The sequence below is a fragment of the Dunckerocampus dactyliophorus genome, chromosome 10 (genome assembly GCF_027744805.1).
Source record: "Dunckerocampus dactyliophorus isolate RoL2022-P2 chromosome 10, RoL_Ddac_1.1, whole genome shotgun sequence".
Taxonomy (NCBI): Eukaryota; Metazoa; Chordata; class Actinopteri; order Syngnathiformes; family Syngnathidae; genus Dunckerocampus; species Dunckerocampus dactyliophorus.
The window spans coordinates 28677006-28704772 of record NC_072828.1 but is presented as its reverse complement, the minus strand read 5'-3'; the positions used below and the strand labels follow the sequence as shown (position 1 = coordinate 28704772).

Below are 27767 nucleotides of genomic sequence, written 5' to 3'. Positions count from 1 at the left end.
TTTTCCTCTCTCCAAACACTACAAGGGCACCTGATCACAAAGGAGTAAATGGTGTACTATAAACTTTATTTCACAGTCTCATTACAGTTAAGCATGGTCAAAATTGTCCGTACAGTTAATAATACATTGCTAAGTTGCAGTTTTTATGCAGTAGATATGGGCCAAAAAATGAATGGATGTTTTCAGAAAGTGTCTAAAATAGATATCTCACTGTCACCCTACCAGACGGTCCACCAGGCCCAGTGCTTGGCCAATCAGGTGCAGCTCTTCTATGGCACGCAGAGGCAGGAGACGCACCGACTGGTGGAGACCTTTAACCACCACCCTGCCCAGTTTAAGCACATGTCTGTGATAGCGGAGCTGGAACAGAGTGGCCTCAGCCCCGCACTGAAGGACTGAGATGAACTGCAGCATCATGAAGTCCAGGTACTACAAGAAAAACGTGTTTGTTTTCAAAGGGTTACTTCAAGTGGAGTGCCTAAATCCAGCAAATGAACTGAAGGAGCAGCGGCAGCTTTTCACGTACACAACACACTGTTTGGACTCATTGTATTGGACACTACAATGCTTCACTTTGTCCACATTTTGTTATTTAACAGCTTTATTCCAACATGGAATACATTTTCCCTCAAACTTCTACACACAGCACCCCATATTAAAAAAGGCTTTTTTTAAAAAAAAAAAACGTTTGCAGACCTATAAAAACCCAAGAAATTACACGTGCATAAATACTCACAGCCCTTGCTCAATACTTTTGGTGAACTGTGGTACCTTATGTATGGGTCCTTCCAAAATGTTGTCCAATCAATTGAATTAACAGGTGGACTCCAACGAAGCTGTTGAAACAGGATGCACCTAAGCTCTATTTTCTGCTCATTGGCAAAGGCTGTGAATACTTCTACATGTGATTTAATTATTTTTTTTTACCAATAAGGTTTAAAAAAAAAAAAAAAAAAAGGCCTTGCCTTACCAGTTTGGCTTGTGTTCCCATGTTGTGTGTAGAATTTTGAGGGGGGAAAACATTGAATCCATTTTGCAATAAGGGTGTAACACAACAAAATGTGGAAAAAGGGAAGCGCTTTAGAATGAGCTTTTATTGTTTGATATAAGAAAACATCCAACAGAGGATGTAAAGATTTCACAGTTTAAAAAAAAAACAAACAAAAAAAGCAGAACACTGGTTTTGAAAATATGCAAAAAGAAAAATACAATTTTCAGCAAACGACAAACTTGCCCCCTCTAGCATCCTAGGATTATTACTCTGATTACTACTGACTAATACTAGGCTGGACTTCAACTGAAGCATAGTTGTTTTCCCTCCAAATTCAAACATTAAAATAAAACATGTTTTCACTATCATTGTTCTGAAGGTTCTTATTGGTTGTTTACTTCAAAGGCAGGACTTGACAGCCTTTTTTTTCCAGCATAAAAACATGACTAAAGAAAGTAAACTAAACTGAAGCTTATCTTCCATTCCCAGGAAGATAACATGATCATATTATATTTCCATATTACAACATAAGAATAATTACTTTGTGACATCGGTACACTACAATTATTTTGTTTTCCTCGCTATGCAGCACAGTACCATACAAACACGATGGCTGTGCCTCAAATGGCGTGTACCGTGTGCATGCTGTGCCAGTGTAGTGTTGTCCCAAATCCATTACGGACGTTTGCACACTTAACCGAAATGACCATCGCAATATTACCGCTCTTCTTCTCTCCTTTTTAATTGGGAATTGCAATCACTTGTGTTAGTCCGTCCCCTTCTGCAACGTAGCCAAGATGGTAAGTGTCCATCAAGTGCAGACATCCGGGTACTTGTCAGTGTGAAGGCACTTATGCACTCAAGTGTAAGTATGCAAGTGCTCCAGTTGAGACATAGCTTGGTCGACTTTGTGAGTTTACAAATGTAGAGTATTGCAGTCATTCCCACTGGACTGCAGTGTTTGTTGCTGAGTTGCCAGTGAGTGCTTTTAGGTGGGGTAAGGATCTAGAGGGGTTTGATTACTCATTACACATTGAGACAAAACAGCCTCTTATTCTCTGGCAGACCAGGTGTGTATAATGTGTTTTGTGGGGGGCCGCCGTAAATAAATGAAAGTATGGGCAAAAACTGTTGGTAGACCTTTTTGTTTGTGGGGGAAAAAAAAAGTTCACATGTTAATACATGCCCTCCGTGTCTCTGAGGCTTCCAAAAGACAAACTGAAAGTGCATCCCAGTCTCTTAGAGGTCCCGTTGCCTTCCCTCTTCTTCTTCCTGTTCCAGTTTAGCAAGGAGGCGGAGCTCTGTCCTTTAGCCACGCTCCAAGCCCTCTGCCGAGAGTTCTCTTTATCAGTGCTGTGAGTTGCCATAAAGGCCCTTTTTGCAACCTGTTCTCACACACACACACACACACACACACACACACAAATTGTTAGCTTCCTTTGTTGCGAATGAACAATGGCAATTAAAGAGAGACAGGGTAGGTCAGTTGGAGCTGACTCATAATGAATTAAATTGTTAAAATAATCTAAATATATAATAAAACAAATTGTATAATAACATTAAACCAATAAGTTAACAGTTATTGCAAATATTGATCCCAAATCAGCGGAGAACGTCAAGCTAGCAGGAGGGTTTGGAGACGGAGTAGTGAGCCTGTGTAGTGTACGGTGGTGCCTCGATGCAGCAGCATAATCCAGGCTTTCTAAAGCCTAGGTCACAACCACCCGTGCCTTTTTTGGGCCATGTGATTTCGCTTCGGTTTTTTTGTTTCATGGAGAATATAATTGAGGTGACCACGAAGGAGTAAGATCCTGACATGCATGGAGGACGTACAAAATATCTGGATGTGCGTCAGCTGCACGAATGACGTATTTGGGGTGCACGTTGTGCCACATGAGACATTTTGCCCAAACCTGACACCAGGAAAAACGTACCAAAGACATACGTTGGCGTACGAAGTGTGTACGTTTGTCTAACCTACAAAAAACATAAGCACCCGTCAAGTTTGTTTGACATGACAAAGAACCTTTGCAGTCAGTCTACGACTCGAATATTGGCACGTCAGACGCGCGCTCTCTGTGCGTTTTTTTTTTTTTTTGCACGTGGACCGTCCGTAGGAACCCGTAAGACTGATTGTGACCAAGACTTTAGGGGCGAGCCACTCTGAAAAGTTTTCAGGTCAATACGGCAAAGTGTTTTATAAGTATACAATTTTTAGCTTTGATGACAAGCCAACATAATGTGAATATTCCGACTGACATGACTGGCCGCAGTAGACATTCTCCTGATATTTTGTTGTCTTATAGTCCAAAATAACTTGCACAAGTTATTCCACTTCATTGTAAGTTTAGGCGAGCCTTGGGAAGCAGAAAACTGACTTATGCGCATTCATTCTTTGTTCTACTGTATAGTTTGGTGTGTCACATGGTTCAGTCTGTGTGGCTGCTTACAGCGCCACACGCAGGTGTGCCTTGTGTATTACGTCCTTTTCACCCAGTGATCCGTTCCTCTCTGCATGCAATTTGCTAATCCGGCACAGTGCGGATGCTGAATGACGCTGAAATTGGCTTCCCATTCGCCATTTAAAAAGGTGGAACTGAAGTAATGAGCAGTGCGAGTGTTTGTCCTGGTGTTTTTTGTGACACTTCTTAATGTGAAAACATTTTAGCATTGCTTTTACCTGACGCACACTGTTGTATTTGTGAAAATGCAATAAAAGGTACATTTTTCTATGTTTTCAGCCGTTAAACCATATTAGACCTGGTCCACTTTGAAAACCACCACGGCTAGACTTCTCAAATCTGGACTGGAATAATCTACAGATTCCAATGATTCATAAAAACACAGTTTGTGATTTGTGAAACCTTTATTCTATTTGTGAAAACGCAATGAAAAAAAGGGTACATTTTTCAGTATTTTCAGCCATACTGCACGAGGGTTAAGCTATATTAGACCAGGGCCACTTTGAAAAATAGAATAAATGTTTCACAAATAAACCTTTGTCGTCTCTTTATTAATCCAGTCCAGATTTGAAAAGTCTAGGATTACCAGTTTTCGAAGTGGACCAGGTCTAATATGGACTAGGTGCTAAAAAAAAAAAAAAAAAAAAAAAAGGGTCTAAATGTGCCTTTATTGCATTTTCACAAATCAAATGAAAGTTTTACAAATACAGTAGTATGCATCAGGTAAAGGCAATGTCTAAAATGTTTTCACTGTTCAATGTTTTTTTTTTTTAAAAGAAGTGTCACAAAAAACACCATCAGGACAAACACCCGCACTGCTCATTACGTCAGGTCCACTTTAAATTCCCCCTTAAGTGGCGAATCGGAAGCCAACTTAAGCGTATTTTATAGATTGCTCTACACGTACTCGCATCATACCATAAAAGATGACAAATGAACAACTTACTTGAGCATCGTGTAAATGGAAGGTAACCACGCTAAGCTCCACCCCTTTGTCGCTGCAGTTCTTCAGCATGTTCACCACTTCACCGTGTTTGGCCCACTTACAGTCCCGGCCATCCACAGCCACGATGTAGTCTCCTTCCTTCAGGCCTGCATCCTTGACAAGCAAGTGAATACACATCATTATTTTGATTGCACAAATAGTTGAGGACTTACGGTAGTTTAAAAATTGCATTGCAAATCCTGTCACCTTATTTATTTTGAGAAACATGGTGCAGTGCTGAAAAGGTTATATCTTACCGCCGCACAGCCCCCTGGGACCACCCCAGCCACCAACACAGGGGAGTCTCCTCTGAGTGTGAGTCCTAATCCACCTTCTTTCCTCTGGAGGCAAATCAGACGAGCCGGGCCCCAGCGAGCCCGAGCGCAGAACACTGACAAAGGCCCCTGAAGCACAAGGAAATGTGCAATTACTACAAAAGTCACTGGCCGAGGAAACACTGCAGGTACTGATCACTCGCCAGTCTTTGGAAGATATCTGTGGCTTGGACGGTGGAGAAGTTGGCTGGAATGATGTCTGGCTTCTGATGGCTTTGAGCTGGCAGCACAAGAAGCCACACACCATTAAATGATGTAGAAAATATTCCTGGTTCGAGTCTCGCTTTAGACTTACACTGTATCTCCGGAGCCTCTGCAATTTCATCAAAGTCATCCTCCCGGTCCATTTCAGAGTACTTGTCCAAAGAACGCTTGTGTGCTACTGATAGGATGTCCTGCAAGATGTCCATCTTCCTTAAGATCTTACAGAGACCGTGGACCCGCATGGCCTCCTCATGTCTCATCACTGCAAGGCGCAAGTGGGCTTTCCCTTTAATACAACACAAATAACAAACACAAATTATCTTGTACACAGTGAGTGCCATCATTTCATCATATATTATATACATTTTTGTTAAAGTACTCCATATGCACCCAAATTTGTAGATTTGATAAAAGGTTTTATATTCATAAATCTTCATATCTAGGCCTTTATATGCAGTGAATCAGCTTGATATTTACACCCTTACTCACACATCACAAATCAACAGGAGCTGATCAACCCGAATACCTTCCTCATTCACGGTGCATCCAAAAATAACATATGGGCATCGAAATAGACACTAATATACATGCAACTCATTTCTCCCCATTTACTGCCGTCATTCCATCTCGCGATGGTTGTGTCATTTGGTCACGTGGTGCGGCGCGACCAATCGCGCACCGGTTGAATATGTCGTCTCTTCGGTATTTGTAGCAGTGCCGAAAGATCACACACACGAGTGAGCTTACAGATCGGTTCAAACTCCTTTTCAACATCTATTGTACAACTCTGCTTTTAATGGTTCGTATTCAACTCGTAGGAGCCTCCTACCGAGAATCGAATGGGGAAAGATGAAATACATGTCGCCATAGACCGCGGAATTTGCAAGTAATCAATTGTTTGTAGCATTTGCTTGCCACCTCCATTCATTTCAATGGACAGTTAGCTTGATTCAAATAGTGCCTTATTTCACCAAAATGGAACAACGAAGCCTGCTGATGCAATGGTTGAAATTGTAGCCACTGAACACATTTGTCAAAGTGTCTAATGTGTGAGTTATGACATCCCCATCAGCAGTGTAGCACATCAACAATGGTCTTGTTTCCACGTGTGTTCCACAGCAGAAGAAGTCACCATTGATGTACTTCACTGCTGACGGGGATGCCATACAACTTCATGTCAGAAAATCCCAACCATCCCTTTAAGAAATGCTTTGTTTAATTTGAATGTTTGTATTATCTATATTGTTGAACTTTCAGCCTGTAATTCAGACTACATTGTATTCATAGTGCAATTAGTGCTAATTTTGTTATTGTGTGTGCACACATGGGAATGCTAACCATAGTTGTTAAGTTTTGGAAACACAGGGAAATGCTATTTATAGCCATGAATTGGTGAGCAATACATGTATAGCATTGTACATTGCACGATTATTGAACATTTGGTCCTGTTGTGCAGGCCAGGTATTCCATGATGGTGAGCTACTGGAGCAGGCCGAGCGCCACAGAATGGAGCCCACAAGACGATTGAACCATACCACTCCTGCCGGCTGGTAGGGGGGCTCTCTTTTACAGCCCACAAACTTTTTCCCATGCAACCTCTCTGCCCACAACATTGCCACACACACACACACACACACACACTATCCCTTGACCCCTTCTGAATAACAATTGTAAACCCAGACGTGGTTTCATTCAAAATCTATGAACTGTGGGTGGGTTGGTGCACTATTGTATTTTTTCCGCTTGTTCTAATATATTGCACCTAAATGCCCACTCCCTCCCTGAGCTGAACTGTATCAATTTATGTAAACAGGTGTAACATATGGTTGCACCGTGAAGGAGGGAGGCGTTGGTCCTGTTTTGTGTCAAAACACACGTTTATGGGTGTCTCAGTCATGTATTTTTTTTCCCTTGGTTGAGTTGTAATAGTCAATGACAATTAACTATTAATTAGTGAACTCACCAAGCTTGCGTCTTTCTTCTGGGTCTCTTAAAAGCCGGTGTAGAGGCGGCCCTGCAGGCATGCTGACGTAGAACTGGAGAAAGGCCTTTTGTGCCTCCTCTTCACAGTTGATGTCTTCTTCAGACACTACATCAGCATTAAAATACAACATCAATGCAAATATTTTTCCTTATAGGAAAAAGTTAGTCATTAGCATTATTAATCCATCAAAACCCACCAAAACGCAATCAAAACTAAACACTTTGGTTCACAAGTTGACGTATTCAAAGAGTAACTTGATGGTGATCAGTAAGAATGTCAGTGTGTGGGCGGGTGCTACTTACACATTTGGTCACAGAGTGCGACGGCAGCAAAGTAGTGTGAGAGCGCCCGGAAGTGTTCCGACTTGACCTGCACCATGGACGCCCATGAAAAAGGCACATAGTCCTTCATCAGCGGCTGCGACACGGCCTGCTGCACCAACACGTAGCAGTCGGACACCTGCAGGACGAACGTGCATGCGCAGTGAGGTTACTCAAGTTCCACAAGAGAAACCGACGCTCACCTGAGGACGTGCGCTCACCCGTGCAGCCTCCTGCGCCAGGCACAGCAGATAAATGAAGTGCGTGTCCTGCGCGGTGAGTACAGTACGCTCAAAGACGCACTCCTGCAGCTGGGCCACCATGAGCCGCACCAGCATGCACAGCGACGGTCCGCTCATGTCTAGACTCGGTGCGTTGGAGAAGTTCTCTTTCAGGTAACTAAATGTACCTTGGTTAAGCGAAGGAAATGGACGGGCATAAAATACAGTGATCAATCATTCATTCCGCATTTGCAAATATTGCATTAAAGACTAATTGTATTCCGCAAGGTGAATTGTCAAATCATCTCACACTGTACAAAGAATAGGATTTAAGAATATTTAATCAGCTGTTTGTGTGTATAATGAAATGAAAGTACAGTAATCCCTGCCTACTTCACACTTTGAATTTTGCAGCTTCACCATCACAGGTTTTCAAAAATAAATCACTGCTGCCGTGGTTTAAAAAAACATATAAGACATTCAGAAGACGCACTGAAAGATGTGATATGTAGTATTCTACACTGGTCACTAGGTGACAGTAATGCTACATTGATGAGACAATACTCAGGAAGTACTGGAAGTAAATAAGAACTCTGCCAATGCTAACGTGAGTCTTACCAGGGGTGTCCAATTTAGCGCCTGCTGCTGTTTTCTAAAAATATAATTTAATAAAACTAAAAACAATAAAAAGAAAATAGAAGTTGTAATCTAATGAAGTTGTAATTTTACAAGAATAATGTAATGAGGTCATTTTAGTAGCATAAAGTTGAACTATACAAAAAGTGTTTGTTTTTTTTAAGTAATATTAAGTAAGTAATATTCTGTAATTAAGTAATTTTGGGGAAATTAATTTGCGGAATATGTTTTAAGAATAAAGTCATTATTATGAGATTTACCTAAGAAAAAAACCCAGCAAAAAGGGGTGAGGGAGCAAAGACCAAAGTTGATAGTAATAATAGGACTTTTTAACCGATATGACATACCTGACATACAGTTTGTTGCTTTACAAAATACCAAAGCGGCAAATTTGCATCCTTTCATTTTTCACTATGTGGCTCTCACTGGAAAAACTGGACAACCCTGGTCTTTATTGTTTATGTCTTATATGGCTTATTTTCTCATGTCTACTGTACTACATTGGGTAATAAGAGTGTAAACCTGACTACACTGATGTTATGTCATAGCTGAGGGCTCTAATAATTAAAGAAACTTATTTAGCAGGTCGTAAACAGCTTTTCCATATTAACTACCAAAGTATTTGATTTATAAACCAATTAACCGCGATAAACAAGGGAGTACTGCACAGTGGAACACGTTTAAGTCGATACGCTTTGACCGGCTGACTCATGTTGTTGACATAAGCAAAACTAGCCATTGCTTGTACATTTACATGAAGAATTGTCACGCTGCTTAGTGATGATGAGGTTTACAATACTACAACATGTGTTGACAGATACTCACCCATTTTTCATAGAAATGATCTAATTTTATGTTGACGTCGGCTTAAACGGGCACTTTATAGTACTAGGAAAAGGCTTCCATGTAGTGGTGTATTCATGGGTGTTGTGTGTCGGTACCTGCAGCTCTCTGAAAAGCCTCAATAGCTCGGTCTATCCCAGGGGCGGTGGAACGATCTTGCCGCGCACCGATTTGCGTGTACAAAGCGCCGATGTTGAACACCACACTTCCCTTCTCGAAGGCTAAAGCTCGCTGACAGGATGGAACGCCGGTCAGAGAGTCGTACCTGAGACACAATGGAGAGCGAAGAACTTCACAAAGCAGGTTTTAAGGTCATGGACCACCAATTGTCAAGCTTGGTGACGTCAAGGTAAAGCGATGTGAGAAAACAACACTGAGGAGGTGGTCTCCAGAAGCTGAGGACTGCTATGAGTTCACATACTGGAACACCAGGATCATACAAGAACATCAAGGGACTAAAGCCTGCATTGTGCTTCTGTGTCGAGGCCCTTGCGCCGCCCCCTCTAAACCTTCCTGCACCAAAAAAAAAGTAACCTTGCATGGAAAGCTGGTTGTGTCTTACCAGTGGAAGTGCACACCCAGGGTGCGATGTGGGGGAAAGAAGCGTTGATCCACGTAGTAGAGTTGGTTGTAGTATTCCATCAGCAACTCCAAGCCAGTCTGATTACGACTGGGCGTGCGCATGGCCTAAACCAAAGCGACAATATGGCATTATTTTAGAAGAGCCTCAATACTGGCTTTAGTTGAGGTGTCTTAAATGTAAATGTCTTCAATAACTTATTACTGTATGCCTGAAGATAGACAAGAAGCAACAATATATTTAATAGAACATATGCAACTAGGCCTGTCACGATAATCGATAAATTGAACGATTAAAGAACAAAAAAACAACAAAAAAAAAACAGATTGATAATTATGGCGGGATCTACAAATAGGGGTGCCTTGGGCAGCGGAGCCTTCGTCCCGACAGTCAATGCTTACTGTTTGGTCAGCAATGTAAATATAAACAAAACAGTGCTAAATGGTGCGTGCTCGTAGACAGTGTTGCTCGCTATATTGCAAAACAAATGCAACCATTCAATACAGTTCTATGTGGCATACATTTTAGACATGCAGTATATACAGGCAGCATCTGTGTCAAGCTAATGTGGCTCACACAGGTACACTATACTTGACTGCCATCTAGAGAATTACATCTGCTTACAATAATTAATAAAAAAATGGTCTCCAAAAATAATTGATATTGATTGGACGATAATTTAGGCTCCAGCATGCCCCCGCGACCCTAATGAGGATGAAGCGGTATAGAAAATGGATGGATGGGTGGATAGACGATAATTTGTTGCACAATTATCGACCAGCTAAATTAGTTATGGTGACGGGCCTATACACAACCATTTGACATGGATAGATAAGTTATAGGAACCTGTCTGAGCTCCATAAGCTCTTTTATCTCTTCGTTGTAGAGCAAGCCGTCCTCTCCGTAGTGCTCACTGATGAAGTCCTGGAAGAAACACACACAGTGAGGGACTGCTGCTCTCCAGGTACGCAATTTCTCAGGTCAGGTGTCTAAAACATAGTTTACACTCCTGTGTCGAGGCTACACCGGCTCACACCTCCCCCTGCAAACCCTCGTATGTAGCGTGAAGCGCACCTCCATAAAAATGTAACCTCACGGCCTGTAAAAGCTGCAATTAGTCAGCTTGTCGTACATTATATTGTGTGCGTGTGTTTGTGTGTGTGAATGTGTGTTCAGAGGGCGTATAGCCCACCTCTGCGAACACCTCCCCTGCCGATTTCGGATCAACATTTGCAATAAAAGCTGCAATAACACTCCCCTTTTCTCTTGAATTCCCATCGTTCACACGCCCTCAACCATGACGAAGAGCAAAAAAGCAGGGGTGTCCAACGTGTGGCCCAGGGGCCATTTGTGGCCTGTGGCACATTGTAGAAATAAATGTAAACAAAAATGGGAAGAATAGAGCAAAAGGTAAAATGTAACGAGAAAAAGCTGAAATGTTGATTCTAATAACTACTGTAAAACACAAAGCCTTGTCTTTATAAATATATAAAGGAAATACTTGTAAGCCTTTTTACCAAATGAAATAGAAAAATATCGAGGGTTGGGGTCGAGGACTTACTAAGATTCTCTCATACATATGAACCGTGATGGTGCCGCACCGCTAAGCCCCTACTGTATACGGTATGGAACCCTTTTCCCAAACATGCCATTTTATTGAATGAATGTAAATGTTGACCTGGATAGGGATGGTGAAGTCTACTTCCTTGGTCTCTTTCAAACCCAGTGGGATCATGGGAACGTTGACAGCCTCACTGTGGGGGAGAGAAAAATGGGCTTAATTTACAAAGAGATGTGGACCAGCTCAGGTTCAAATGTAGCAGCAGCCGGTCAGATGGGTAACGTGGCTTTCTACTGTCAAAATGAACACAAGTATTGGTTTATGTTTTGGGCTGCTCACATAGGAGTACAAAGGATCAGCACTTCCATCTGTTAGTCCAACGAATTAAGCACACCACTCGGTGCCTCATCCTGTTAAATGAAAAGTATTAACCCCGCGGTATCTCCAAATATTCACACAAGCACTGCACTGCACACCACAACTGATTAGAATCAGTCATTTATCCCTCTGATAACCCCAGCTCCGAGTTCACACATTCATGTTGGCCTAATTACGATCAAGCCATTTGATTTTTATCATTCAAGTTCTTGCAGTTGAAATATTTGTGGCACAGCTGTAACTTAAGATTGTTATTCCTGATCAGCGCCGATACTGCATTATCATCAACAATATAGTCAATCAGGATATACTGTATATTCATTCATTCATTCATTCATTCATTCCCTACACGGCGTAATCCTCATTAGGGTCACGGGGGAATGCTGGAGCCTATCCCAGCTGACTTTGGGTGAGAGATCTCCAGGATCGGGATCGGCTGCCGATCTGCTGTATTTTGAAGATCGGATAAAATTGTGTCTGCCACAAGATCGGCCGATCCGGTTTCCGTTTGACGTTCGTAACCCTGGGCCACACTCCAACACGGTAGGTGTGTGGTAATGCGCCTCAAAGCTGGTTTCCACTCAACTCCCGCCACCCACAAGAAGAAGAAAACGCAACACCACCATGCAGACATGCCCGCCGTGTACCGTGGTCAAGTTAGTTTCATGTCGGACGTTGGATATTCGGCTTCGTAGCTACAGTGGTAGCTCTGCCTCACTGTGCCCGGACTGCTGCGTCATGGTGCGGGGAGCTCGCACGAGAGGTGCTACTCTAACGGCTGGTGGTTTATACTAGGGACTGACAATAAATTACTATTGAATTGAGAGTTTAAGAAAAAAAGTCATATTCTAAATCACACCACAAATTGATCTATAACCATGTCAAAAGTATTTTGCACGCCCTTTTTTTTTTCCAATTTTATTTTTTATTGGATCTTTTATTGGATTAGGGACCTGACTCAGGTTTGTTACAAAAGCCAAACAATGTTGTTGGTTATGCTGTGTAACAAAGAAGTACATTATTTTGAATGCTTTGAAGAGCTATTTTCATAACCATATTCAGTTCCGTATATTATATTTAAAGAATTCCAATTTATTCAGGGGGGAAAAATATTTTTCTGACTCTAAACAATTTTTAATTTTTTTTTTTTTTAGTTTACCCAGCATCAATGGATTTTTTTTTCCCTAGTCCCTACTTTTACAAGTGTCTTCATAATTTAGCTGAAAACCTCCACATCGATGTTTTTTTTTCAATTTTCTACATAACCCTAAACAATGGAATTTATTTTCAGTTAGCTTCTAAGCTAGGTGACGCTTGTGTCATTGGTTTCATGCTTTATCTCGTTATTATTAAGGACATGTTCAGGTCTTGAGTTTGGGTTATATGGCTGAATTGCATGTGGTCATTAACACAATCACCATGTAGCATGAGCTTGACTGTGTGTGTGTGTGTGTGTGTGTGTGTGTGTGTTTACCTATCTGTCTGATAGATTTCCATGTTACTGTTAAGGTCCTCCAGTTCTTCTTTGAGCAGTTGAAGGTTGGAGTTGACATAGCTGAGCTCCAGAGCCACCGTCTCTTTCACTTTGTTATTTGTTGTTGCCCTGCAAAACACATTTCATTCATTTCAAATACACGACATTCCCGAAAATAATTCCAAAATTCACTGTGCTTGTTTTTCTACGATGGAGTATTACAGCCATATTGGGAAAAAAAAATCTTACATTTTGAGAATAAAGTCGTAAATTTCAGGAAAAATCCATAAATTTACAAGAAAAAAAAAAGTCATAGTATTACGAGAATAAAGTCATATATTTATGAGAATAAAGTTGTCTATTTAAGAGAATATAGTTGTCTAAGAGAATAAAGGCGTCAATTTACGAGAAAAAGTAGTAAATTTACGAGAATAAAGTCGTAAATTTGAGGGAAAAAAAAGTCTCATTTCAAGAATAAAGTGGTAAATTTACGAGAACAAAGTCAAACATTTATCAGTCAAATTTACAAAAAAAGTTTCAAAGTTATGAGAATAAAGTCATACATTTACGAGAAAAAAAGTTAAATGTAAAATTAGTTAAAAAAAAAAAAAGTTAAAAGTAAATGTAGGAGAATCAAGTTAATGCTCGGTGGCATACGTGTCACAGGGAAAATAGAGCATCATTACATTTTTCCACAACCTAATTTTCCAAAAATTACAACTTTTTGTTTCTCATGACATGTCTTGAAATCTTTAATATTTCAGCTCTATGCTACTAAAATGCTATTTTCCCCATAATATTACAATGTTGTTCTTGTAAAATTACAACTTTTTTCTCATTAGATTACAACTTTAATATTTTGACTTTATTCTTGTAAAATTAATGCTGATTTTTTTCCATTCCATTTTTTATAGGTTTTTTTTTTGTAGTTTTCTTGGTAAATTATATTTTTAGAATGTGCTGCGGGCCGATAAAAAACAGCCACAGACTGCAAATCGCCGCCAGGCCGCACTTTGGACACCCCTGTTATCAGGCTTAAGGTATGAACATTCTTAGGACTTTTTCTGTCCATTATTTGTGTTTTTTCATTGGGGACCCCTATGAACAGATATTATTTTACTGTTTAATGCGTTGTCCAATTACAGTAGTACCTCGCATAACGTAAACCTCCTTTTACGTAAATTCCACTGAACGTAAAGAATTTATGTAAATTATTCGCATCGTATTACGTAAGGAATTCCATATAACGTAAAGCGTCAAGTCCATGCAAGGGATAGAGAGACTAACAGAGTACACTTGGTGACGCCTTCTGGCTTCACGCTCTCATTAGCTGATTATCGGGGCACCGCCTACGCTCTTATCTCATTGGCTGACTTATCCAGCGCGTCCATGTTTGTGTGTGAGCTCCCTTCATCTTAGTCGCCCTTAAACTAGTTTGCATTCATTGAAATCTCTTCTTAATTTGTTTACTTTTATTTGTGTTAAAATTACCGTAGTCATGGGCTCTAAACCAAGTGTAAGTGGTAAGAAAAAAGGGAAAAGTTGTCGATCAAAACGAAACGGGAAGTTATGCAGAAATTCTGACGCTTCATGCTCTCATTGGCTGATTATCGGAGCACCGCCTACGCTCTCATCTCATTGGCTGACTAATCCAGCGCGTCGGTGTGTTTATGAGAGACATGCTGCTCTGTTCCTCATCGTAGTCGCCCTTAAACTAGTTTGCACACATTGAAATCTTTTTAATTTGTTTACTTTTCTTTGTGTTATAATTACCGGAGTCATGGGCCCTAAACCAAGTGTAAGTGAGAAGAAAAAAAGGGAAAAGTTGTCGATCGAAACAAAGCAGGAAATGATCCAGAAGCATGACAGTGGTATGAAATGAAGTGATGTTGCTAGACTATACGGCCGTTCCCCATCGACCGTTATACCTTATTTTGTATTGGAATGTTACTCTACTATGTTTATGCTGTTTTCTTATATTTTCCCACCATATTTGGTGGACTTTGAATATTTTGAAGGCCAAAGGTGTGAGTTTGGGAAGATCTCGGAACGGATTAGGCTATTTACATGTATTTTACGCTTCGTATAACATGAAATCCCTATAACATAAAGGTTCTTGGAACGGATTATTTACGTTGTAGGGGCATCTACTGTACATCATCACAACTCTCAACTCGTAGACGTTATCGGCGTATTCAAAATCAGGCCACAAGACCTCACCTGAAGAGGTTTTCCGCTCCGGCTCTCATGCGCATCTCTTTGTTTATTTGCTGATTGATGCGAGCTCGCCGGTGCTGCAGTTTACTGCGTTGAGATTGGGCAAAAGGATCACATCCCTGCAGAGGAGAGCACAGTACAGTCGTGTAATCACATACTTTTTTAGCAACAGGAACAACACGATGGACCGGGACTTGATGAGTGGATTCCTCTGGGTCTTGCTGAATGTGTTTTCCCTCTCGTCAGTTCTCACACAGTTCAAATGTTTGTACACCATGCATGCAGTAATCCTGCAATGCGGATTAGGGTTCTGGCCCAGCTCTCTACCTAAGTGGAACCGGCAGGAGGTCACTGGGGAAGCTACTTGACATCTGTTCAGGTACAGTCCAAAAAGCCAAAGTTATGCTGTACACCTCCCAGAACCACTGTGGCCAAACAACTTCAATTTTCAATGAAGGTGTGGAGTCCCTGATGATGCATAGATGGGTTAAGACCATGGTGATGTCAACGTGTGTTCCAGGTCACCAAAAACTGGCAACAGTTTGTACATAGTTATATATTCATCCGTATACATACTATGAACATTTTTCTTTGGTAGATGTATTTAATTACATATACTGTAAATGTATGCATGTAATGTAGGAAGAATACATATTCTATTTACTAAATGTATTTTGTGTCTTGCCTTTCTGATGCTTCCATTGTCACTGCTGTCTTCTCCTGGACGCAAATCCTCGTCTGACGTGTGAAGTTCTCTGCAACATCATAATTTTCAGTAACGAACTACTACAAAACTTAAGCACTGTACAATTAAGTTATCCAAACAAAGTACTTCGAAATAATAGTACGTAATGCAGTTAATAAGCGGCACTTACCTTGTCGCAGGTTCCTCCATCGTGAAGCAACAACACCGATGAGCAAACGCTCACTACATTTCCTCATCCATTTTACAACTTTTACCCGGTGAACAAAGTTGTAACTCGTCGTAAAAGACGCGAAGAAAAGTTTTAGAAGCAAACATTTCTTTGTAAACATTCACTTTTCTTACTCGCTTCTGTCCAACTTCACTACAAGCTCAAGGTCTTTATTCACGAAGGCGGGTCGTACATGCCACTGGCCAATCAGCGTAAAGCTTTTACGAACGACAACACTTCGAGCGAATTGGATTGAGGATAAATACTATAGATGACATATAGCTAACCAATCAGAAATTGCCCGAGGCGTCCCCCTACCCTCCTCGCGGGCCGTTGTTATGGCAACATCAGGGTTTAGGCTTATCTGTTGCCCGGAAGTCAAAGCATAGTATTTTTTGTTAGACTGGACACTGGACTAGTACAAAGAGTCTTTTAATGTGGCTCCAGCAGACAGCCGAAAACACAAAACCAACCAATTACAAAATAAACAGAAACCGCAAACTAAGAGCGAATGTGCAAGTAAAGATAACTTTAAAAAAAAGCAGCAGCAAAAGGTTCCGCTAATCAGAAAAATAGCTGAAGTGGACAGCTAGGAACAAACAGGGAGTCTCCTATGTAACAAATGAGTCGAAAACATGAATCACACCATGACGGTGCAAGGAAACTTGGCCGTAGAAAAAAACAGGGCGACGTGAAAGGAGGAGAAAGGGCAACAAAAATTTTCTGTAAGACCTCAAGTAACTTGAGCAGTGAAGAGGTTTACTGAGAAAACAAACTGGATTCGAGTCCCAGCTGCAGTCAATCAGCGGACGTAGGACCCATGCGCTAATCAACAGCAGGTGTGGCCAGTTGTCCCGCCTCTAACCGGAAGTCAGGCTGTTGGGCAGGAAGCACAAAACTGAACGAGGAAGCGGCTACAAAATAAGACACAGGAAGTGGACACGTGGAACGTGACAGACGTGTTAGACTGCTTTCAAATCAAACATCTATTTAAAGCCTTAATCATCTTAGCAGAAGCACAGAAGCTAATAAAAAATACATTTACTTTCCCCCCTTATTTTATACACAAAATAAAAAAGAAAACGCTTTTGGACCCCCTCAAAAATGGGGTAATTAAAATAGTATACATTTGTATCACACGTCAATATAATGACACCAAAAAAATACAATAAAACTGTACAAAAATGATACAATTCCTTTAAAAATCCTTACGTTAAAATGATGCAAAGGGTACATAATTGGACTTGTCGTGTCACTGATTAAAAAAAAAAAAAAAAAAAGTTAAAACCGAAGAGTATGCATGTTCATTTCTTCTGTTGGATGAAATTCAGGTTTAGCGGGTGTCGAACGTGGGGAACCATGTGCAGGTTTGGATTGGGATGCGCCATGGAACCTGAAGAGAGATGGGGGAGGGGGTTGTGATATGAAAGTGGGTCATTCATATTTACAAATCTCCATAAATGCACACGAATAGCACATTTATGCTGCAATTGACATTTTTTATAATTCCATACATTTTTTATTGTATTTTCACAGTCTTTTATTTTTGATGTGTACTGCATGTGTTGTTGCTGCTCCTGGAACCTTCAGTTCCCTGAGTTCCCTGAGCACACACACCCGGGGGATGAAGAACAGGCTGTGAAATCTAGGAGTTTGAGTCAATTTCACTTAGCTCAGCATTTCAAAATGCAAAATAATACATATTTTTGCTTTTTAGGGCAATAAAAGCGGTGGTGCAAACAGAACTGATGTGCGCAGTGATGTCGCTTACCTGGTTGGTAGCGACCGTTGCCCTGCTGGATGAAATTCTGGGGCATTCGGTATGACCAGGAAGGAGACAGCGTGTACTGGGGTGTTTTATTGTGCTCCCATAGGTGAGAACCTTGGTTCACGCTCACAAACTGGGTTGGGTGGGCTAATTCTACAAAGAGAAAAATCAAAATGTAGATGAAAAAATTACAATTTAAATATTATGTAATTACGACAGAGTATTAGGGCCATGTTGAGGAAAAAAAATTGGAGATTTCGAGAATCGTCGTAAATTTACAACGTTATTCTCGTAATATGACTATTTTTTTCTTGGAAATTTACGACTTTATTCTCGTAAATGTATTACTTCTCGTAATATTACGAGTTTTTTCTTGTAAATGTACAACTTGATTGTCATAAATTTACAGCTTTACTCTCACAAGTTTTTTTTCTCGTTAACTTACTACGTTATTCTCGTAATATTACGAGTCTGGTGGATTTACGACTGAATCGTAGTATTTTTATTGTTGAATCATAAAACTGTCGTTATAGTAACATCTGGCGTCAAAAACAAACAAAAAAAGACTTCAGGAAGCTCCAGAATGACACCAGAAACCATAAAATGTGAGCCAAGTTCACCCAGTGAATACCTGACTTGACTACAGTGCCGTTGCCCAGAATCGACCCAGATTGTGCCAAGTGGTTGAGCCAGTGTCCTTCACGTCCCGGCCCACCCATGCCCAGCGGCAGCCCAGCCGGCTGAGCGAAAATGATACTGGGGTCGTTTAGGTTCACTGGGTTGGCGCTGCCCCCGGAGCTCGTGGCGCTTCCCGATGCCGAGTGAAGAGCGAATTTCAAGCCGGGTGGCGAGGGGGCGGTTGGCGTAGATGTGCTAAGGACGGGTCCGTGGATGGGCCAGGAGGTGGACGGGATGTTGGCCGAGTGATGAGATTGGGACTGGTGCTGGTGGGAGGGCAGAGGCCCCAGTGCCGCGAGCGTCCCGAGGTGATACTGGCCCGGGTGCGATGATGGGAAGGTGAAAAGGGAGAGCGGGACCTGCGGGTGAGCAGCTTGCTTCTGAGGGCTGGAAGACATGGGTTTATTCTGGGAGGGCTGGGGGGAACTTTGGGACACAGCAGTGGGCTGCGGAGAATAGGGCGGAGTCTGGCGACTGTTTGACTAGGGAGGAAAAAAGAAAGAATCACACGTCACTTCTACCAAGAATAAACCATCAGAGATCTGTCCAAAAAATACAATTATTTCATTATTATTAGATATATGATTAGATATGGGGCCGCACGGTGGTCTAGTGGTTGGCATGTTGGCCACACAGTCACAGTCTGGAGATCGGGAAGACCTAGGTCGATTCCCCCCTGGGCATTTCTGTGTGGAGTTTGCATGTTCTGCCCATGCGTGGGTTTTCTCCGTTTCCTCCCACATTCAAAAAAAATGCGTGTTAGGTTAATTGGCGACTCTAATAGGTATGAATGTGAGTGTGAATGGTTGTTTGTCTATATGTGCCCTGCGATTGGCTGGCGACCAGTCCAGGGTGTACGCCCGAAGTCAGCATGCCCCCGCGACCCTAATGAGGAGAAGCGGCATAGAAAATGGATGGATGGAAAGCCAAAATATTAAGATAAAAGCTGTAATCTAACAAGAAAAAGTTGTAATTTTAAAGTTGTAAAAATAACATTTTAGTAGGGTGGTATTCAAGCAGCAGTGGAATATTTCCAGGACGTGTACTGGTTTGTATTGTGGATGAACCACGTCCAGTGTAGTGGTTGTCGGTACTTACGCTGTCTGAGGGTAGCCTGGCCCTTCCGGGACATTCTGGTGTGACCTGCGGTGTCGGGATGGACTGAGAGCTCACTGTCGAGCGTACCATGTGGGGAGCTGAGGAGGAACAAGAGCGCAGAATAGCAGTTCAAGTGTCTGCCTGTGAGGTAGTGAGTTTTAACCCTGAGGTATGTTCACGGCTACCTGGCGCCCCAGCAGTCCTGTGCTTCAGATGGCGGTACTCAGGACAGTCCCTCCTTACGTGACCAGTGTCCCCACACTGAAAACAACGCCGGTCTTTTTGCTCTCGCTCCTCTTCTTTCACGTCCTCGTCTTTGTCATTTTCTTTCTTTTTCATTCTGATGAAAAAAAGAAGACACATCTCTGTATGAACTCTTCTCAAGCACTGCCAATTTCTAGTTGGCGATCGTGATGAGACTGCTGTTGAAAGTGATTTGCTAGAGAGCAGTACCAACCTGCGTCTCTTGGGACAATCCTTCATGTAATGCCCAATCTTTCCACAGATCCTGCAGCACCGGTCGTTCGGGGCCAACTCACCATCCGTTAGAACGTTTGGGTCAAAGAAATAGTCCTGCGTCAGATTGCGACCAAGACATTTGAAACTCACCAACACACTGAACTGCCATCAGCACTGGAATCTGTCAGCCACTTGAAAACCAACGTTTGCACGTACCACTTCAGTGCCGGGGATTGGGTAGAATGGGTTTCCAAACAGGTTTCTCCCGTTTATAAACGCCTTCATGATGAAGTTTGTCACTGCGGGAGGAGAGAACGTGTTCAAGTGTTAAAAGTAGGGCTGGCAAAAATAGCGTGGTAACGGCGGTAACTAATTTATTTCATTAATTACGTTAACTTTTTTTGTGTGATTAAGGCAAACGCATCACAGCAAGCCACGCCTCTCCCTTACGACGAGAGACGGCGGCGCACTGTAGCCTGTAGTCTGACGATCCTTTGTAACTTTATTCTGACCCAAACACATCAACAGCAGTGCAATTCTATCTCCAACGCACAAACGCGTCTCTAGTTCGTTCAGACGCTCGTTTGTAACTCTTAATGCGCAGGTAGAATTTGCTGCATTTTAGTATGCTCGGAAATCCCAGACAATAAACTCATATGAAGTAAACTTAAATGGCGTGGCGTCTTTGAACGCACCTCCTCATTGCTCATAATGACACGTTTAAAGTGTGAGTCAAATGTTCTGCTATTAAAGAAACTACTGTAAGGTAAAGAGATTTTCAGACATTTTAACTTGATTGAAATTTTCAGTTCAATTGGAGATGTTAATACATACAAATATATTTATATATATACAGTGTTCCCTCGTTTATCGCGGGGGTTAGGTTCCAAAAACAACCCGCAATGGGCGAAATCCGTGACGCAGTCAACTTTATTTGTTTACAACGATGATATGTGCTTTAAGGCTGTAAAACCCCCCCACCATACACTCGATACACTTTTCTCACACGTGTTTCACAGTTCCTCTGACCGCGCCTCTTTGTGCTGGCGCCCCTCCGCTGTAGCGTTTTTGCGTCCTCGTTGAAACACATTGATGCTGCTGTCGTCCTTTTTGGTCCATTTTCCTCCTCCTTTGTGTAACGAACCCAAAATTCATTCATTCCGTCATGGCGCCCTGCAGCCGCGCAACTTCTACCTTACCTCGGCATGTGCAGAAGTCTGACTTTTTGTGCGATGGTTAGCACCTTCCTCTGTCTGCCTTTTGGGTGCAGTCGACATTGCGGGTTTTGTCGGAAGAGAAAACGTGCAAACATGCAGAGTTCAGAGTCACACTGCATGGAGGAGATTGATTGACAATGGTCCCTTAGCCAACCAGGGCGCAGAACACAATGCATGTTCACATGTTGTAAAAAAAAAAAAAAAAAAAGGAAAAAAATGGCGTATTTCAGACATAGTTGCAAATGGTGATTAATCATGATTAATTAATTTGAAAACTGATTAATCTGATTAACATTTGTAAAAATTTGCCAACCCCATGTAAAAAGGGAAGGCAGCAATAAATGTGGATGAGTAAATGATCTTTGAGGCTAATCTGGTAGCACACTGCACGACACTGAGAAAAAATGTCAATTACCATCTTCTTGCTTATGGACAATTTATTTCATGACGACGATGACGATTATCATTATTATTATTTCACTCTTCATTGTTTTGTTCTGCTTTAGATAAACTTCCGATCATCTTTCCGACATTCTTCATGGAACGTCCCAGAAGGACAATTGACCGTTTTATAGAAATGAATGGACTGAAAAAGAATCCATCAGGTAAAAAAGATGGCACGCTCACTCGCTCAACAGTACATTCATGTACGCAGTAAAAGATGGGTAACAAATAAAACCAATTGATAATGTGATCGCTCCTCCCACAAGCTGATGCATGCAGACCTGCCGACCATGAAGGAATTTTAAGAGTACTCCCCCCAACTGACAAATTTTATATTAAAAAAAAAAAAAAAATTCATAAAAATTTTGACACATTTAAAGACAAAGCTTTGTGTTTTATTAGCTGCTAATATGAACATTTCCGCTCTTTTCTCATTTTCTGATGTATTTTTCCCTACATTTCCCCATTTTTTTCCAAGTTTAATTCCATTTCTCACTGACACGTGAGCCGCAAGCCGCACATGGCCCCTGGCCCGCACGTTGGACACCCCCTGCTTTTCATCACGGTTGAGCGCGTGACGTCAATTCTGCGAGCCAACCACGACTCTCGTCAACCGTTTAGCTTGTTCGCTTCCCGTTGCGAGCGAACGATGGCAATTAAAGAGAGAAGGGGAGCGTTACTGCAGCTGGAACTAATCGATGTGTTACCGCCGTCATTTTTAAAGGCAAATGTTGATCCGAAATCAGAAGAAAAGGCATTCGAAGCTCTGAATATACTGAAAACTGAAACTGACAAATGTGCACCTGGAGAATATTCAAGTCAAAACATTCAAGTGTGAAAATGTGTCTGTTGTGAAAAGTGGCTACATGTTGGCAAGTCTGTGAATGATAGAGGCTCACCAGCCAACTTGCACTGGTTGGCGAGGCTGTCTGGGGGACAGAGAGAGCGAGGAGGAAGTGTCGGCTGTCATGCTAACGACAGTGGACAGTGCGGTGTGAGTCCTTGAGCAAAATGGCAGCCTTTGTTTGTGATGCAGCAGGGACAGAAATAAGGTCATCCTCGTGAACTCATCTCGAAGTTATGTTTGCGGAAAAAGACTTACTTTTGCGTGAAACTCCGGCACCGAGATTATGATTCAAATCAAAAGGATCTGAAAAGAAGAAAACACAAGCAGGGCTGCATTATGACCTGTTAAAAGAGCTAAAGAAGCGCGTTCGAGCCAGCACCTTCAATAGCGATGCATTTGCTCGTCCACTGTTTTTCAAAGGTGGTGAGGCGTTTCTTTTGTCGGATGCTGATGACGTGCTCCTTAAAGTCAAACTCTTCTGTGTAGAAGCGCAGGAGGCCCAGCCACAGCTCCCCCACAGACTCTGTGTTGGGCTCCAGCTCTGACAGACGCTGACGCTGCGTGGACAGACGTAAGAAGAAAAAAAAGAAAAGTCAGATTGAAAAATAATTGCATACAAGATATCAAGTTCAAGTATGATTTCTCTCACCAAATCATCAAGGTCGTCAAAAAAGAAGGCATTCCAGCCATCCACAATTCGCTGGGGAACGCGTGGCCCATCAAAAATCTAAAGGAGACATCAAATAAATATTCCCACTGTTATCTTATGCTTCCCTACATCCCTCCCCAGGTTGTGATACAAAGGTCCATCATCTGGTTTTAATGGTGCCCCTGCATGCACATGGTAGTGAGTACCTCCTGCAGGACTGGGATGACTGGAGGCTGTCTCTGCTGCAGAAAGTAAAGCACCATCAGGATGTATGCATAAGATGAGAGGCTTCCTCTGGACGCATCCCCAATGTCACAGCGCTGTGAGCATAAAGTCCAGTTATTAGGCGAGGCGCTGATATACAAAACAGATCTGATATCATTTGTAATTAGGGGTGCTCTGTTCAATCTGCCACCGATCAGTAACGGCCGATTTCCGTGCCGATCATCTCTGCCCCCATGGCAGCATCCAGCCTATAGCGACCGTCTTCCCGCCCACTTTCCCTTCACAAAGCCAAAACAAGCATGTCTGCCGTGTGGGACTTCCTGTCATTGTGAGAGAGCGCCACGGAAAATGTCTCGGACGGGTGGCAAGGCATTTGCGGGGGCGGGCACATGGCGGAGTGTGGCGAGTGTTCAAGGCTCACCATGTGATCATCAGCCGGGTGGCAGCTAATGTAGCCGTGTGTGCGCGTTTGCCTGGCGGTCCTGCTGGGGCGCCATCAAGATGCTCTTGCATCCAAATTGTCCTTAAAGAAGGCGTCTGATCCTCTAAGCTTCACCGGTGATTTCGAAAAAGTAAGTCAAATATGTTTTGTCATGGTTCCCATTTCATATCACATAGCCCATGGATCACTGACATGGTGCTCGCGGGCACCGGGGAGCCACCCGCAACCACACGAGGCGCCTGCAAGCCTGCTTTTCATTCAGGTTTTCAGTTAACAATTAACAGTTAACGTGCTGTTTTCCCCTACCTTTGCAAAGACCTTCATCATGTATCCAAGGAACTGCACGCGTGGATCCAGGGCTGCATACAGAGCCAGCATTCTGGTGTTATGTTGAGCCTACCACAGATTATTATTGACACAAATTCATTTCAGGCTTAAATAAATGAGTTTCTCCATAAATAACAGAATGAATTTGGCCTCTTGTCGCTTACTAAGGTGTTGTAGAGGCTGATGTCTCCCTCCAAACCACTCTGTCTGTGTTCAAACTTCACTATAGGCACTTTTGCTGTTGTAATTGGCAAGATGTTGCGCAGACCTTATATATTGGGAGAGAATCGGAGATTACATGAAGTCGGATTCACCGCATTACAATCGTTACGTGTCTACCTACCTGTATGCTTCTTTAGCACTTTAGCAAGGCCTTCGATGATCTCCTTGCAGTTCAGCTTCTGTACAAACAATAACAATTCAGTGGGAATATAAAACATTCACATCTCCAAATGACACTAACGCCTCCTTTTGCTCCCTGATTGTGTAAGCGTGCCCACCTCCGCCGTCTCATGACCCTCAAGAGTCATGCAAATGTCAAGGTCACTGTCATGGAAACCAAAGCCATTCTTGGAGGATCCAAACAAGCACAACTGAGCTTTATCTGCAGATTCACACGCAAGAGAAGAAACAACACATGCCTCAGTAGGGTTCTACACACTTTGACAAACTCCTCTTACGGCGTTTACCCAAATTGGAATCAGGGATAGTAGACAGATGATCGAGGATAAATTGTGAAGGATTTTAGCCTACCACATACGGGTTTTTTTTTTTTTTTACGCCATGCTATCAACTCACTCTCTCTTTATGATCTACCGGTAAATTGTGCTCGACATATTGGGCACCCTTGATGTAGTGTGTATATATATATATATATATATATATAAGAATAGTATGTATGTAGTAGTAGTAGTAGTAGTACTTTATTAATCCCACAGCAGGGAAATTCACCTGTTACAGCAGCAAGCAAGATACACAAGTAAAGAATGCATAGTGACATAGTGAATACAAAATGGTTCAGGTGTTGTAGAGCCTGATAGCGGTCGGTATGAAGGACCTGCGGAACCTCTCCTTCTTACACCGTGGGTGTAACAGTATGTACTGCATCTGTTCGTCCATCCCCACATCATGAAAGAGGCTGGTGAGCATGACTGGTTTTGTTGTATGAAGGAAGTCCTGTTGAACACTCACCATTGTACTCCTTCCTTATGAACCTTTCCAAACTCGCCAGGATCTGCTCCCTCTTCTGTTGCTCAGCATGTGTAGGAGCGAGTTCATCTTGAATACAACAGAACGTATACAGAGATCTTTATAATGGGTGGGTGTCATCCTACAAGTTCTTATTTAGGCAACAATACTCTTCTTTTTTTTTTTTTCCATCATTCATTTTCTACTGTCTTTTGTGTGCTGTAGTCGATTACAGCTGGCTGTGGGTCAAAGGTACATTTAACACAATTAAACAGGAAAAACAACAGCAAACATGGAAGAAAAGAGCAGTCATTTGACGAGAACAGTCAAATATTAGGTGAATAAAATAATATTCAGTAAAAAGGTGGTCATCTTTCAAAAAGTCATAATTTTACAACAATAAAGTCACAATATTATTAGGAAACACATTTTAGAAGCATAAAGTTGAAATATTTAGAAATTTAAAGGAAAAAAAAAGGTCAAAATATTGTGAGAAACAAAAAGACTACCGATGCACCTTTTGGGAAAAAAAAATTAAAATTATGACAATAAAATCTAAATATTTTGGGATAAATATGAGAAAAAAGAATCACAAGAATATAGTTGAAATATTTGTCAAAAATGACCAAAAAAAGGAAAAAGTTTCATATTAATAATACACTTTGTCACCGATAACACAACGCTTCGGACGTAGCGTTAACGTGTATAACAAGGGTTGGTTTACAAAACGTAGAATATCAAAGCGGCCCCCGCATCCTTTGATTTTCAGTATGCGGCCCTCAGTGGAAACCGTTCGGGCACCCTTGGTCCATTGCATCAGAGAGACACAGAATGTAAAAAGTAACATGAAATAAAGGCTATTAAGTCATTTGAATTTAATTGAGGAAAATAAGTACAAGGAATAGCATAGTCTGACCTATGTTGAAATCTTATGTGCTTTAACAAAAGCATAAAATGAATGCGAACAAAACTAAAGCTGAAACTGAAATAGCAGAATGTTGACGTTTATATTTTTTTTAGCCAGGAGGGGGCGCCATTGGGATGTCATTTGTTGCTGAGGCCCTAATAATAAGTAAAATGAATGTTAATGATAGTAAACATTGAGAATACATACAGTGACACAGTTTGCAGAGTCCATCGAGGATCTCTCTGAAACGGTCGTTCATCGGCGGCAGTGTCGTCAACTCGATCTTCTTAAAGTCTTCCGGACACTCATCCTTCAGGTGACCATCTCGTTTGCAAATGCTGCACACGACATTCGGAGGCTGAAAAGACAAAATGCCCCAAATGGAGGACACTTGGCCAAATAAAACTAACTAAAAAGAACGCTGCAATTCTGCCAGGTTCATCATATCAAAATATCAAAATGGACTTTTAGGTGAACGTGGTCCACTTTTCTTACCTTCCCGCCGGTGAAAATCATCTTATCGAAGACATAGTGAAGATCTTCTGACGATATGATCCCATCTTTTTCGGAAACACCCTTCTCTTCATTATTACCCTCTTCTTCTTCGTCACTGTCCAACACACCGTTGGCAGAAAGCGACGTGATTGACTGGTGTTCAGAAGGTTTGTCCCCTTCACTGAGGACCATGTCCATGAGGCTGCTGTCCAGCGTCTTCTCATCTTTATTGTCACTCTCATGCTGGTCGTCATCCTTCGACCCCTGCAGCGGTGTCCGACTAGCTCCGTCGAGTTCCATCAAGTTATTCTTCATCTTCTTCAAACATGCGGCCTCCTTCTTCTCTCCCGGGTACAACTTGGACCCCTGCTTGGCGGGCGTCTTGCTTTTCTGTTGCTCTACCGTGCCTTTTCTCTGCGGGCAGGCGAAGTACTTGTAAGCTGTCCGGAAGCGCTCCTGTATGTACTCAAACACCATTTGACTGTTCAAGCTCCGTGCAACATTCCTCTTCAAAGCAAAGGGATCTTTGTGAGAGAGACAGAAACTCACAGTCACGTTTTGCATTTCACCAGAGCGTTATGAGGATCAGCACACCGAGAGCATGGACTTTGGCGGGTACCTTCTATTGCAAGCCTGCGACGAGGCCAGTTCTTCATTTCCCGAGAGAGAAGCTCTTTCAGTCGGATGCTGATGATGTATTCTTCCAGTGCAAACTCCAGCGTGTAGAAGCGCAGCAGTTCAAACCACAACTGTCCCAGTGACACATCTTTGCACAGTTCAAAAGCGAGCTGGGCCTTGAAAGGGATCAATGTACAAATTAGTAAAAAAAAAAAAAAAAAAAAAAAAAGCTTGTCAAAAGCTTGTCAAAATCCATGGAACAACCTGAACTGGCATAATTACATTCTACTTAACTCAGAC

At 42.0% G+C, this 27767-nt stretch overlaps 3 protein-coding genes across 22 annotated transcripts in view; 1 reads left to right on the top strand and 2 right to left on the bottom strand.

The window, feature by feature from the left end:
• Positions 1–27767, top strand: part of atpaf1 (ATP synthase mitochondrial F1 complex assembly factor 1) — a 41809-nt gene that overhangs the window by 5202 nt on the left and 8840 nt on the right. Inside the window, exons 9-12 of one of the 19 annotated variants that reach the window (XR_008572645.1) lie at positions 226–5863; positions 6434–6527; positions 10448–10525; positions 21832–23174. Coding sequence is in view for 1 of the 19 variants with exons in the window: in XM_054789047.1 (XP_054645022.1) it covers positions 226–399 (174 nt within the window). In the remaining 18 variants the exon portion in view is untranslated. Of the gene's footprint in view, positions 1–225; positions 5864–6433; positions 27761–27767 lie in introns of those variants that run through there. The other 18 variants (XR_008572641.1, XR_008572648.1, XR_008572647.1 and 15 more) reach the window with 18 other exon arrangements.
• Positions 226–16086, bottom strand: rhpn1 (rhophilin, Rho GTPase binding protein 1). The gene is made up of 15 exons (XM_054790118.1): positions 16067–16086; positions 15877–15946; positions 15195–15427; positions 12975–13103; positions 11240–11315; positions 10408–10485; positions 9544–9668; positions 9080–9246; positions 7503–7690; positions 7264–7420; positions 6941–7066; positions 4917–5263; positions 4696–4842; positions 4400–4552; positions 226–2376 (listed from the first exon to the last, which is right to left on the bottom strand). Exons 1-15 carry the CDS (start codon positions 16084–16086, stop codon positions 2167–2169), a joined length of 2226 nt encoding a protein of 741 aa, XP_054646093.1. The 3' UTR covers positions 226–2166.
• The window catches only part of tut4 (terminal uridylyl transferase 4), a 20000-nt gene continuing 8754 nt past the window's right edge, over positions 16522–27767 (bottom strand). Inside the window, exons 13-30 of one of the 2 annotated variants that reach the window (XR_008572627.1) lie at positions 27469–27643; positions 26850–27373; positions 26562–26712; positions 25451–25537; positions 24760–24863; positions 24603–24660; positions 24424–24527; positions 24239–24328; positions 23472–23585; positions 23266–23343; positions 22996–23173; positions 22872–22919; positions 20325–20407; positions 20107–20222; positions 19835–19989; positions 19650–19747; positions 17877–19033; positions 16522–17498 (exon numbers count right to left, since the gene is read on the bottom strand). Coding sequence is in view for 1 of the 2 variants with exons in the window: in XM_054789015.1 (XP_054644990.1) it covers positions 17779–18026; positions 18505–19033; positions 19650–19747; positions 19835–19989; positions 20107–20222; positions 20325–20407; positions 22872–22919; positions 22996–23173; positions 23266–23343; positions 23472–23585; positions 24239–24328; positions 24424–24527; positions 24603–24660; positions 24760–24863; positions 25451–25537; positions 26562–26712; positions 26850–27373; positions 27469–27643 (2940 nt within the window). In the remaining variant the exon portion in view is untranslated. Of the gene's footprint in view, positions 19034–19649; positions 19748–19834; positions 19990–20106; positions 20223–20324; positions 20408–22871; positions 22920–22995; positions 23174–23265; positions 23344–23471; positions 23586–24238; positions 24329–24423; positions 24528–24602; positions 24661–24759; positions 24864–25450; positions 25538–26561; positions 26713–26849; positions 27374–27468; positions 27644–27767 lie in introns of both variants that reach the window. The other variant, XM_054789015.1, reaches the window with a different exon arrangement.

Excerpts from the sequence above, each read along its gene's own strand:
- rhpn1 (XM_054790118.1), bottom strand. The coding sequence starts at position 16,086 with ATGGAGGAACCTGCGACAAG. Across the intron at positions 13,104-15,194 it reads GGAGCGGAAAACCTCTTCAG|GGCAACAACAAATAACAAAG; the intron begins GTGAGGTCTTGT and ends TGTGTTTTGCAG. Across the intron at positions 4,553-4,695 it reads TCCCAGGGGGCTGTGCGGCG|GATGCAGGCCTGAAGGAAGG; the intron begins GTAAGATATAAC and ends TTGCTTGTCAAG.